At 64.7% G+C, this 13,158-nt stretch overlaps 2 protein-coding genes across 2 annotated transcripts; one reads left to right on the top strand and one right to left on the bottom strand.

Annotated features, from left to right (window-relative positions):
- Nucleotides 1-683: 683 nt before the first annotated feature.
- On the top strand, nt 684-9,885 carry CYP11A1 (cytochrome P450 family 11 subfamily A member 1). Its single transcript, XM_068203363.1, has 9 exons — nt 684-967; nt 2,336-2,491; nt 3,201-3,400; nt 4,695-4,898; nt 5,881-6,041; nt 6,937-7,103; nt 7,530-7,608; nt 8,258-8,449; nt 9,503-9,885. The coding sequence occupies exons 1-9, from the start codon at nt 699-701 to the stop codon at nt 9,623-9,625; spliced, it is 1,551 nt and encodes a 516-aa protein (XP_068059464.1). The 5' UTR covers nt 684-698; the 3' UTR covers nt 9,626-9,885.
- Nucleotides 9,886-9,942: 57 nt separating this feature from the next.
- On the bottom strand, nt 9,943-12,747 carry CCDC33 (coiled-coil domain containing 33). The gene is made up of 7 exons (XM_068203670.1): nt 12,447-12,747; nt 12,054-12,142; nt 11,835-11,966; nt 11,641-11,699; nt 10,836-11,103; nt 10,167-10,250; nt 9,943-9,993 (listed from the first exon to the last, which is right to left on the bottom strand). Exons 1-7 carry the CDS (start codon nt 12,745-12,747, stop codon nt 9,943-9,945), a joined length of 984 nt encoding a protein of 327 aa, XP_068059771.1.
- Between the last annotated feature and the right edge of the window lie 411 nt (nt 12,748-13,158).

Raw genomic sequence — 13,158 nt, 5'->3', positions numbered from 1 at the left:
GTGGCCTGGCAGGGGACAGCGCCACGCTCCGAGGAGGGAGGGGACAATCCGCGCTGTCCCCGCGCGGTGGCACTGACGGGCCCGGCGCGCCCCCCGGTGCCCGTCGCCGATGTCGCATCCGCCGCCAGCCCCGCTCGGTGTCCCCGCTGCTCATCCCTGTCCCGGGGACACCCCAAAAGAGGGGACCCCATTGTCCCCAACCCCATTGTCATCCACCTCCATCGCTGACTGCTGGGGACAGGGGACAAGGGACAAGCTCCGTCCCTGGCTCGGGACACCCCAAAGGCCGTTCCCAAAAGCTCCCAGCGGGTGTTTGGGGTTTGGGGTTTGGGTTCGGGACGGAGCTCGGCAATGCCGGGCCCGCCCCCCGGCTCGGGGCACGTGAGGCACCCCCAGCGGTGGCACCGAGTCCCCAAGGCCACCCCCTGCCGGGTGACCCTGGCTGGCGGCCCCCCAAGGCTGTCCCCGGCCGAGGTGACCCGGCCCGCGCGTTTTTATCGTTTCTGGGGCACGTCCCGCCTTTCTCCCAAGGCCACCGTGTCACCTGTCCCCAGGGCCGCTCGGGGGCCGCGCTGTGCCACCCCCGGCGCGCCGTTGTCGCGGGGAAGGGGGCTGTCCCCGGTGGGAGGCGGGCGGGAGCAGCTCCGTGAGCTCGGGATAAGAGCGGGGCCACCCCGTCCCTCCGGGCCACCCTCCCGATGCTCGCCCAAGTTGTCACCAAGCCCGGAGCCCTGCGGGGATGTCCCCGAGGCGCAGCCGCGCGGTGTCGCCGGCTCGGCGGGGCTGCCGGCGCTGTCCCCTCGGCTGTCCCCTCGGCTGTCCCCTCGGCTCCCCGGCCCTTTAACCAGGTGCCGGGCGAGTGGCGAGCGGGCTGGCTCAACCTGTACCGCTTCTGGCAGGAGGGCGGCCTCAGCAGGCTGCACCTCAGCATGGCGCGCAAGTTCCGCCGCTTCGGGCCCATCTACAGGTGAGGTGGCCGCGTCCCCTCCCCGTGTCCCCTCCGCGGTCCTCTTCCCGTGTACTCCCCTCGTGTCCCCTCCCTGCGTCCCCTGCTCGCTCCCCTGCCCCTGTCCCCTCCTGTGTCCCCTCCCTTTGTCCCCTCCCATGTCTCCTGCCTATGTTCCCTCCCGTGTCCCCTCCCCGTGTGTCCCCTCCCCGTGTCCCCTTCCCCTGTCCCCTGCCCGGTCCCCTCCCCGTGTTCTCTCCTCGTGTCCCCTGCCCATGTCCCCTCCCCTGTCCCTTGCCCGGTGCTCTGCCCGTGTCCCCTCTCGTGTCCCCTGCCCATGTCCCTTCCCATGACCTCTGCCCATGTCCCCTCCCCTGTCCCTTGCCCGTGTCCCTTCCCGTGTCCCGTGCCGTGTCCCACGTTGTGTCCCCTCCCCATGTCCCCATCCCGCGCCCCCTCCCCGGTTCCCTGCCTCTGTTCCCTGCCCATGTCCCCTCCCTGTGTCCCCTGCCCAGTCCCGGTCCCCTGCCTATAACCCCTGCCCTGTCCCCAGTCCAGCCGCGTTCCCAGTCCGGGGCTGAGCTGCTGGAGGAGCCTGGCCCGGCTTGGGGACACCGTGAGGGGCAAGAGGGGAGGGGACAGGGACCGCGGGGTGGGAGGGGACAGGTCCTGTGCCCAGGGAGGGGACAGGGAACTTGTCACGGGATTTGGGGACAGGGACTGGGGATCAGGAGAGGACAGGGGCAGTGTGGTGGGAGGGGATAGGGACCGTGAAGGTCAAGAGGGGACAGGGACTGTGGGACACGGGGACAGTCCCGTGCCCTGGGAGGGGACAGGGACTGTGGGACAGGGCCCTGTGGATGTGGCATTTGGGGATAATGGGGCTGCCAAGGATCCCACCCTCACTGATGTCCCCAGGGTCCCCAGGGGTTTGGTCCCTGTGCCCTCTCTGTGCCCGCCTGTGTTCCCATCCTGCAGCAACCCCCGGGACAGGACAATCCCATGGGGACAGGACAGGACATTGCCATAGGGACAGGCCATGGCCAGGGGACAGGACATTGCCATGGGGTCAGGACATTGCCATGGGGTCAGGACATTGCCATGAGGACAGGACAGGCCACTGCCATGGGGACAGGCCATTGCCATGGGGACAGGCCATTGCCAGGGGACAGGACATTGCCAGGGGACAGGACATTGCCATGAGGACAGGACAGGCCATTGCCAGGGGACAGGACATTGCCATGGGCACAGGACATTGCCAGGGGACAGGACAATGCCATGGGGACAGGACAATGCCATGGGGACAGGACATTGCCAGGGGACAGGACAGGCCATTGCCATGGGGACAGGCCATTCCCGGGGCAGGTGCTGATTTTGGGGTGTCCCCAGGGAGAAGCTGGGTGTCTACGAGAGCGTGAACATCATCAGCCCCGAGGACGCGGCCACGCTCTTCCAGGCCGAGGGGGCCCTGCCCGAGCGCTTCCGCGTCCCCCCGTGGGTGGCCTACCGCGACTTCCGCAACAAACCCTACGGGGTGCTGCTCAAGTGAGTGCCGGCCCCAAATCCAGATCCCCAAATCTGGGCTCCTCAAGTGAGTGCTGACCCCAGATCCCCTCCAGTGGGGACCCCAAATCTGAGCTGCTCAAGTGAGTGGGGATCCCAAATCTGTTCTCAAGTGAGTGTAGACCCCATATCCCCTCCAGCGAGTGGGGACCCCAAATCCAGGCTCCTCAAGTGAGTGGGGACCCCAAATCCCAACTCCTGTCACTCCTCAAGTGAGTGTGGACCATAAATCCCCTCAAGTGATTGGGGCACCTCAAATCCAGTCTCCTCAAGTGAGTAGGGATCCCAAATCCCCAGGGGTGGGGACCCCAAATCTGGGCTCCTGTTGCTTTGCAAGTGAATGGGGACCCCAAATCTCCTCCAGCGAGTGGGGACCCCAAATCCAGGCTCCTCAAGTGATTGGGGGACCCCAAATCCGGGCTCCTCAAGTGAGTGGGGACCCCAATCCCCTCCAGCGATTGGAGACCCCAAATCCGGGCTCCTCAAGTGATTGGGGGACCCCAAATCTGGGCTCCTGTCACTCCTCAAGGAAGTGGGCACCCCAAATCCAGGCTCCTCAAGTGATTGGGGGGCCCCAAATCCGGGCTCCTGCCAGGACAGTCCCAGTGGGGGTGGGGCGAGGCCGGAGGGCGCCAGGGACATCGGCCACACCCTGGGGTGACGTCTGCGTGTCCCCGGCGCGTGTCCCCAGGACGGGCGAGGCATGGCGCTCGGACCGGCTGCTGCTCAACAAGGAGGCGCTGGCCCCCGAGGCTGTGGCCGCCTTCGTGCCCCTGCTCAGTGCCGTGGGCGAGGACTTCGTGCGGCGCGCGCAGGCCCAGGCGCGGCAGAGCGGCCACGGCTGCTGGACCGGGGACTTCAGCCACGAGCTGTTCCGCTTTGCCCTCGAGTGTGAGTGTCATGTGTCCCCGAAACCCCAAAAAACCCCAAAAGAAAACCAAAAGAAACCCAGCTGCTCCAAAAAACCAACCCCATCAGGAAAACCAAAAAAAAAATCCCCAAAAAATCCCCCCCGAAACCCTCAAAACTCAAAAAAACCCAAAAAAATCCCAACGTCCCCCCAAAAAAAAACCCCAAAACCTGGGAAAAAACCCTAAAAACCTCCAAAACACACCCCCTCCAAAAAACCCAAAACCTCCCAAAAAACTCCAAAACCACTCAAAAACCCAAAATGCCCCAAAAAAACCCCTAAAGAACCCCCAAAAAAATCCAACCCCCCCCCAAAATCCCCCCAAACCCCCCAAAAAAGACAAAAACCCCACAAATCCCAAAACTCCCAAAACTCCCCAAAACTGCCAGCCCCGACCTCAGGGCTTGGCCAAAGAGAGTGGAGAAGGATGTCCCCTCCCCTGGCACAATGTCCCCTCTCTGGGTGGGCTGTGCCCTCCCCAGGTGCGATGTCCCCTCCCCAGAGGAGCCCGGAGCCCTGGTGGCAGAGCAGCCTTTTGCCATTTACTGGCCACCAGCTGGTGACAAACCCACCCCCTCAGGGACAACCAGGAGGCCAAACCAGCTCTCCATGGCCACGGCAAGGCTGAAGGTGGCCTTGGGGACAGGAACGTGTCCCTTACGGTCACCAGGTGCACCTGGGCCAGCTCCCCATGGCCACGACAAGGCTGGAGGTGGCCTTGGGGACTTGGGGACAGGGATGTGTCCCTCATGGTCACCAGGTGCACCTGGGCCAGCTCTCCATGGCCACAGCAAGGCTGAGAGGTGGCCTTGGGGACAGGGATGTCACTGTGACTCACAGTCACTGTCCCTTGCCGTGTGCCATGTGCTGTATGGGGAGCACCTGAGGCTGGTCTCTGTGGCCATGGGGATGGGGACAGGGACAGGGACAGGTCCCTGAGGGTCCCTGTGGCCATGGGGATCAGGACAGGGACAGGGACATGTCCCTCACTGTCCCCGTCCCCAGCAGTGTGCCATGTGCTGTATGGAGAGCGCCTAGGGCTGGTCCCTGTGGCCATGGGGACATGTCCCTGAGTGTCCCTGTCCTGTCCCAGCAGTGTGCCACGTGCTGTATGGGGCCATGGGGATGGGGACAGGGATGGGGATGGGGACAATGACACGTCCCTGAGTGTCCCTGTCCTGTGCCAGCGGTGTGCCACGTGCTGTACGGGGCCATGGGGACGGGGACAGGGATGGGGACAATGACACGTTCCTGAGTGTCCCTGTCCTGTGCCAGCGGTGTGCCACGTGCTGTACGGGGAGCGCCTGGGGCTGCTGCAGGATTTCGTGCAGCCCGAGGCGCAGCGCTTCATCGAGGCCGTGTCGTGCATGTTCCACACCACGGCGCCCATGCTGTACCTGCCGCCCGCGCTGCTGCAGCGCCTGCGCAGCCGCACCTGGCGTGAGCACGTGCGTGCCTGGGACGCCATCTTCTGCCAAGGTCAGTGCCACCCCTGCCACCTTGCCTGGCCACCTCTGGGGACACCTCTGGGGACACCATGCCCTGGCACCTCACCCTGCCACCTTGCCCAGCCACCTCGGTCTGCCACCTAGGGGGACACCTTGCCCTGTCACCTCTGGGCACACCTTTCCCTGCCACCTCACCCTGTCACCTCTGGGGACATCTCTGGGGACACCTCACCCTGCCACCACACCCTGTCACTTCTGGGGACACCTTGCCCTGCCACCTTGTCCTGCCACCATGCCCTACCACCTCTGGGGACATCTTGCCCTGTCAGCTCACCTTGTCAGCATGCCTTGTCACCTCTGGGAACACCTCGCCCTGTCACCTTGCCCTGTCAGCTCACCTTGTCACCTCACCTTGCCACCTCTGGGGACACCTCACCCTGTCAGCTCACCTTGTCAGCTTGCCACCTCTGGGGACACCTCTGGGGACACCTCACCTTGCTACCTCTGGGGACACCTCTGGGGACACCTCTGGGGATACCTTGACCTGCCATCTCATCCTGTCACCTCTGGGGACACCTCACACTGCCACCTCAGGGCACACCATGAGCATTTCTTCACTGGCACATTTCAGCACACCACACCATGAACACCTCACAGCCAAGCACCCGAAGCCACCCCTGACAAACCACCTGTGACCCATCCTCCAGGGCTCCGTTGCTCCAAAACTCCCAATCTCCTACAAAACCACCCTTCCAAACTCATTTCCAACCCAGCTTCTCTCTCAACATTGTCCATCCTGCTCCGTCACCTTTCCAAATCAACATTTCTCATCTCAAAATTTACATTTTAATATTAAAACTTCCTACAAATCCATTTCCCACACCCGGGAGGTTTCACCCACACGGTGAAGGGCACAGGGCCTTGAGGGACGTGCTGTGCCGCTCCCAGGGTGGTGACGCTGACATCCCCTCCTCCCCCCGCGGTGTCCCCGCGGTGTCCCCGTGTCCCCTCAGCGGACAAGTGCATCCAGAACGTGTACCGGGACCTGCGGCTGCGGCGCAAGAGCAGCCACGAGTACATGGGCATCCTGGGCAACCTCATCCTGCGCGACAAGCTGCCCCTGGACGACATCCGCGCCAGCGTCACCGAAATGATGGCCGGAGGGGTGGACACGGTACGGGCCAAGGGGACAGGGCCTGCCTGGTGACGGGTGGGACAAGGACCTGGGTGGGGCAGGGAGAAGGGCCTGGGTGGGGCTGGGAGAAGGTCCTAGTTGGTACTGGGTGGGTCAGGGAGAAGGTCCTGGTTGGTGATGGGTAGGACAGGCAGGGAGAAGGTCTTGGTTGATGCTGGGTTGGGAGGCAGGGAGAAGGTCCTGGTAGGTGATAGGTGGGACAGGGAGAAGGGACTGGATGGTGATGGCACAGGCCAGGAGAAGATCCTGGATGGGGCTGGGAGAAGGTCCTAGTTGGTACTGGGTGGGTCAGGGAGAAGGTCCTGGTTGGTGATGGGTGGGACAGGCAGGGAGAAGGTCTTGGTTGATGCTGGGTTGGTGAGGCAGGGAGAAAGTCCTGGTAGGTGATAGGTGGGACAGGGAGAAGGGCCTGGGTGGGGCAGGGAGAAGGTCCTGGGTGGTGATGGGTTGCTGAGGCAGGGATAAGGTTCTGGGTAGTGCTGGGTGGGGCAGGCAGGGAGAAGGTCCTAGGTGGGGCTGGGTGGGTCAGGGAGGAGGTCCTGGATGGTGCTGGGTGGGGCAGGGAGAAGGTCCTGGCTGGTGATGGGTCAGGCCAAGAGGAGGTCCTGGATAGGGCAGGGGAAAGATCCTAGTTGGTACTGGGTGGGTCAAGGAGAAGGTCCTGGGTGGTGATGGATGGGACAGGCCGGGAGAAAGTTCTGGGTGGTGCTGGGTGGGGCAGGCAGGGAGAAGGTCCTGGGTGGGGCATGCAGAAGGTCCTGGATGGGGCTGGGTGGGGCAATGCCAAGCCAGACAGAAGGTCCTCGCACCACTGAGCAGGTCCTGGCAGATCTGAGCAGGTCCTGGCAGCTGTGTCCCCTGTGGCTGTCCCCAGACGTCCATGACACTGCAGTGGGCCATGCTGGAGCTGGCGCGGGCCCCGGGCGTGCAGGAGCAGCTGCGGGCCGAGGTCCTGGCAGCCAAGCGCGAGGCGGGTGGAGACCGCGAGAAGATGCTGAAATCCACGCGGCTGCTCAAGGCTGCCATCAAGGAGACGCTCAGGTGAGGAGGAGGAGGAGCTCAGGTGAGGAGGAGGAGAGGCTCAGGTGAGGAAGAGGAGCTCAGGTGAGGAGAAAGAGGGGCTCAGGTGAGAAGGAGGAGCTCAGGTGAGGAGGAGGGGGAGGAGCTCAGGTGAAGAGAAAGAGGGGCTCAGGTGAGGAGGAGGAGGAGCTCAGGTGAGGAGGAGCTCAGGTGAGGAGGGGGAGAGGCTCAGGTGAGGAGGAGGAGCTCAGGTGAGGAGGAGGAGAGGCTCAGGTGAGGAGGAGGAGCTCAGGTGAGGAGGAGGAGGAGGAGGACTACAGGTGAGGAGGAGGGGCTCAGGTGAGGAGGAGAAGGAGGAGCTCAGATGAGGAGGAGGGGCTCAGGTGAGGAGGACACACCCGCCCTCCCTGAAGTGTCCCCAAAGCCCCGGTGGCACGTGTCACGCAGGCTGCACCCGGTGGCCGTGACCCTGCAGAGGTACACCACGCACGAAGTCATCCTGCAGGACTACCGCATCCCGCCCGGGGTGAGGGGACACAGGGACACGGGGACAGAGGGGACAGGGGAACACAGGGATATGGGGACATGGGGATTTGGGGACACGGGGATATGGGGATGTGGGGAGATGGGGACATGGGGACGTGGGGAGATGGGGACACGGGGATGTGGGGACATGAGGACAGTGAGGACAGGGGGACATGGGGATATGGGGACATGGGGATGTGGGGACATGGGGATGCGAGGACTTGGGGACAGGAGAATGTGGGGACATGAGGATATAGGGACACGTGTATGCAGGGACGCGGGGAGATGAGGATGTGGGGATACGGGGACACAGGGACATGGGGACATGAGGTCATAGGAACACAGGGAGGTGGGGACACTGGGGCATGGGGACGTGGGGACACAAGGACATGTGGACGTGGGGACATGGGGACGTGGGAACATGAGGACATGAAGTCACAAGGACACACAGGGACATAGGGACATGAGGACATGAGGACAGAGGGAAATAAGGACATGGGGACACGAGGACATGGGGATGTGGGGGTGAGGGGACGCAATGACACGAGGACATGGGGCCACAGGGATGCGGCGATGTGGGGACACAGGGACATGAGGACACAAGGACACGGTGACACGAGGCCCCTGTCCCCACTGTGTCCCGCCTGCAGACGCTGGTGCAGGTGGGGCTGTACGCCATGGGCCGCGACCCCAGCGTGTTCCCGCGGCCCGAGCGCTTCCGCCCGCAGCGCTGGCTCGCCGCCGGCCCCAAGCCCTTCCTGGGGCTCGGCTTCGGCTTCGGGCCGCGCCAGTGCCTGGGCCGCCGCATCGCCGAGCTGGAGATGCAGCTCTTCCTCATGCACGTGAGTGTCCCGCTGGCCCCACGGCAGGGGACGGCGCGGTGGCCACAGATGCCGATGTGAGGGGACGGCGTGGTGGCTGTGAGGTCCATCCCACGGGGTCCCCAAAGCCAGGGGACAGCGTGGTGGCTGTGGAGTCCATCCCGTGGAGTCTCTGACACGAGGGGACAACGCGGTGGCCGTGGGCTCTGTCCCCGAGGGCAAGGGGACAGCGTGGTGGTTGTGGGGTCTGTCCTGCGGGATCCCCCACATGAGGGGACAGCACAGTGGCCGTGGGGTCCCTGATGGAGTCCCTGGAGTCCCTGATGTGAGGGGACAGCATGGCGGCCATGGGGTCTCTCCCGCAGGGTCCCTGATGTGAGGGGACAATGCGGTGGCCGCGGTGTCCATCCCGCAGGGTCCCTGATGTGAAGGGACACCGCAGTGGCTGCAGGGTCTGTCCTGTGGGGTCCTCAACATGAGGGGACAGCGCGGTGGCCACGGGGTCCATCCCGTGGAGTCCCAGACATGAGGGGACAGTACGGCAGCCACAGGGTCTGTCCCTGTGGAGTCTCTGAATTAGGGGACAGTGTGGTGGCCACGGGGTCCATCCTGCGGGGTCCCTGATGCAAGGGGACAGCGCGGTGGCCGCAGGGTCTGTCACACAAGTCCCCAGTGTGAGGGGACAGCGCGGTGGCTGCAGGGTCTGTCACACAGGTCCCCAATGCGAGGGGACAGCGTGGTGGCCACAGGGTCTGTCCCCATAGAGTCCCTGACAAGAGACAGCGTGGTGGCTGCGAGGTCTGTCACGTGTGGTCCCTGCTGCGAGGGGACCATGTGGTGGCCATGGGGTCTGTCCCCACAGAGTTCCCAACATAAAGGGACAGCGCGGTGGCCATGGGATCCATCGCCATGCAGTCCCCAACACGAGGGGACAGTGCGGTGGCCACAGGGTCCGTCCCTGTGGAATCCTGGTTTGGCTGGGCTCGGAGTGGCCTCGAAGATCACCTCGGGCCCTGCCCCACCATGGTGTCCCCAAGGCCCACCCACCCCACCGCCGTGTCCTCTCCATCCCAGATCCTGGAGAACTTCAAGATCGAGACCATGCGAGCCGTGGAGATCGGCACCAAGTTCGACCTCATCCTGATCCCGGACCAGCCCATCCAGCTGACCCTGCGGCCCCTCGAGGGCCAGCCCTGAGGAGCCCCTCCCCGGGGACACCCCCACATCCTGGCGGCCCCGTGGTGGCATTTGGGGACAGCAGGGACGCTCTCAGGGCCGCGGCCTTGGCTCAAGGCTGCGCTTACGCCACGCGAGAGATAAAGCGGGGCCGCCCCACAGGGAGGGGGATGGGATGGGGTGGGGGGTCCCCTCTGGCTCCCTGGGGGTCCCCAGGGTCCCACCGAGCTCCCCTGACCCTCTGGAATGTTCTGGACCGTCTGGAATGTTCTGGAATGTTCTGCTTGGCCTCCACTTCATGGGAAAGCTGCTCCGAGGGCGTCGGCGGTTCTGCGGGGTCAGGGCAGGGGGGGCAGCGCCCGGGGGGGCACGGAAAGGGCCGGAAGCTTCTGGGGCACAGGGAGGGGATTTATGGGGGAAGAGGAAATCCAACACCTCTCTCTGTGGGGGGCAGGGGACACTGGGGTCACTGGGGACATTGGGAACACTGGGGTCACTGGGGGACACTGTAGGACACTGGGGACATTGGGGACACTGGTGTCACCCCTGTCCCCCTGCTCACCAGGGCCAGGCCGTGCTCCCGCTCCCGCAGGCGCATCCCCAGCTCCTGCTGCTCCCGGGCCCAGCTCCGGGCGGTCTCCTGCAGCTGGACAGACCCCAAACTGTGCTGGGACCCCAAAATGGCACCCCAAAATGGGCTGGGACGCCCAAACGGAACCCCAAACCACGATGGGGACCCCAAACTGGGCTGGGGGACCTCGAACTGGGCTGGTACCCCAAACCGTGCTGGGACCCCAAAACAGAACACCAAAATGGGCTGGGACCCCAAAATGGGCTGGGACCCCAAACTGCTCTGGGACTCCAAAACAGATCCCCAAAATGGGCTGGGACCCCAAACTGAGCTGTGCACCCTAAAACTGCAATGGGGACTCCAAACCACGCTGGGGGACCCCAAACTGCGGTGGGACCCCAAACCGGGCTGGGGACCCCAAAATGGGCTGAGGGACCCCAAGACCACGGTGACTGACCTCAAAACACGCTGGGTGATCCGAAAGCATGCTGGGTGACCCCAAACTGCGCTGGGCCCCCAAACCATGCTGGCTGACCCCAGACCACGGGGTAACCCCAAAACGGGCTAGGTGATCCCGAAGCACGCTGGGTGACCCCAGAACGGGCTGGGTGACCCCAAAATGGGCTGGGTTACCCCAAAGCTCCACTCCACCGTGCCCACCTGCCTCTCCAGCGCCCGGGCCCGGCCCTGCGCCTCCTCCAGCCGGGCCAGCAGCTCCAGCTTCTCGGTGGCCCCCAGGAGCCGCTGCGGGCACGGCAGGAGCGGGTCGGGGTCGCCCCAGGCATCGCTGCCACCCCCGGTGCCGTGTCCGGCTCTGTCCCCCGTGCCAGCCCCGTGTCCCCTCCCGCTCTCACCGCGGCCCGGGGGGGTCCGGCCGGCTCCTCCCGCAGCCGCCGCTTCTGGGCCAGCAGCGCCGCCAGGGTGGCACCTGTGGGGTGGCACCTGTGCGGTGGCATCTCTGGGGGGACAGAGGGACGTGTCCCGTGTCCCCTCCCCGTGGGGGAACAGGGGGACAGCGAGCCCTGGCCTCTGCCGTGCCCGGGGGCTCGGGAATGAGGGATCCCCTGGCAGCAGGGCACAGGGAGGGTTGGGGACATCCCTGTGGGTTGGGGACATCCCCGAGTGTCCCTGTCCCCTCCACACCCACCCGTGGGTCCCTCCTCCCACCCTGGACCATTCCAGAGACAAATGGGGACATCCGCGAGTGTCCCTGTCCCCTCCTGCCCACCCGTGGCTCTCTCTGTGCTCCTGCCCACCCTGGACCACCCCAGACCCCAGGGAAGGTTGGGGACATCCCTGAGTGTCCCTGTCCCCTCCTGTCCACCCTGGACCATCCCAGAGACCACTGGGGACATCCCTGAGTGTCCCTGTCCCCTCCACACCCACCCCTGGGTCTCTCCTGCCCACCCTGGACCATCCCAGGGACCACTGGGGACATCCCCGAGTGTCCCTGTCCCCTCCGCACCCACCCGTGGCTCTCTCCGTGCTCCTGTCCCGCAGCAGCTGCTCCATGGCCTCGATCACCTGGGCACAGGGCACTGCTGTCCCCGTGTCCCCAGCGCAGTGCCAGGGCTCCGTGCCCACCCCGTGCGGGGCTGGCCCGGGCCGCGGGGGCTCTGGGTGCCCCCAAACCCGTCCTTGTCACCCCAACCGTGTCACCTTCTCCTGCTGCCACAGCGCCCGCTCCAGCGCCCTGGCCTTGGCCGCCCTGTCCTGGCACCGGCTCAGTGCCACCTGCTGCTGCCGGTGGCGCCGCTGGAGCAGCACCAGCTCCTTCTCGCGGTCGTTTTTCTGTGGGGAGAATCCCCCGGGAGTTCTGGGCACATCCCCGGGCCCCGGGGCGTCCCCACGGTGCCCGCGGTGCCCGCAGTGCCGTACCCGGATCAGCTCGTTCTGCAGCCGCTGCACCCGGTCCCGCAGCGCCCTCAGCTCTGCCGCGCCCGCCGCCAGCTCGCGGGCCAGGGTGGCTGTGGGGACAGCCCGGTCACCACCCAGGGTGGTAGTGCCCAACATGTCCTGCCTGTCCCCAGGATGATGTGCCTTGTCCTGGTCACCCACCCGGTGTGGCAGTGCCCAGCATGGACCTGCCCAGCCCCAGGGTGACATGCCACGTCCCTGTCAACCACCCAGCGTGGCTGTAGGGACAGCCTGGTCATCACCCAGGGTGGCAGTGCCCACCATGTCCTGACTGTTCCCAGGGTGACACGCCACGTCCCGGTCACCTCGCAGGCTGGCAGTGCCCACTGTGCCCAGCCCGTGCCCGGTACGCACCCAGCCTGTCCAGCAGCTCGTCCCGGGTCAGCACGTCCAGGTCGGTGCCACGGAGCTGCGCTGGCTCCCGGAGCCGTGCCAGGCTGTGCCGCAGGTGCCCGTTCTCGGCCTCCAGGCTGGCAACGCGGCGGCGCAGGGACAGCAGGTCCCCCGCCATCCTCTGCAGCGCCAGGCAGTGGCTGCCACCCCCCTGGGGACGAGAGCGCAGCTGGCACTGCCAGACAGACAGGGATGTCCCCCTGGACAGGGATGTACCCACCGCTCCCAGAGCTTGGCTCGGGATGAGGGTCAGACGCACCATGGGGGAGCTGAGAGATGTCCAGATTGTTCCTGCTCTTGTCACCATCCATCCATCCATAGATCCATCCATGGGTCGGTCCATCCATCATCCATCCATCATCCATCATCCATCCATCATCCATCATCCATCCATCATCCATCATCCATCATCCATCCATCCATCATCCATCCATCATCCATCCATCCATCCATCATCCATCCATCATCCATCATCCATCCATCATCCATCATCCATCCATCATCCATCCATTATCCATCCATCATCCATCATCCATCCATCATCCATCCATCTATCAATCATCCATCCATCCATCATCCATTCATCATCCATCATCCATCCATCCATCATCCATCATCCATCATCCATCCATCATCCATCCTCCATTCATTCATCCATCCATTCATCCATCCA

The sequence above is a fragment of the Anomalospiza imberbis genome, chromosome 13, assembly GCF_031753505.1.
Source record: "Anomalospiza imberbis isolate Cuckoo-Finch-1a 21T00152 chromosome 13, ASM3175350v1, whole genome shotgun sequence".
In the NCBI taxonomy this organism is placed as follows: Eukaryota; Metazoa; Chordata; class Aves; order Passeriformes; family Viduidae; genus Anomalospiza; species Anomalospiza imberbis.
This window is presented reverse-complemented; position numbering and strand designations above follow the sequence as displayed.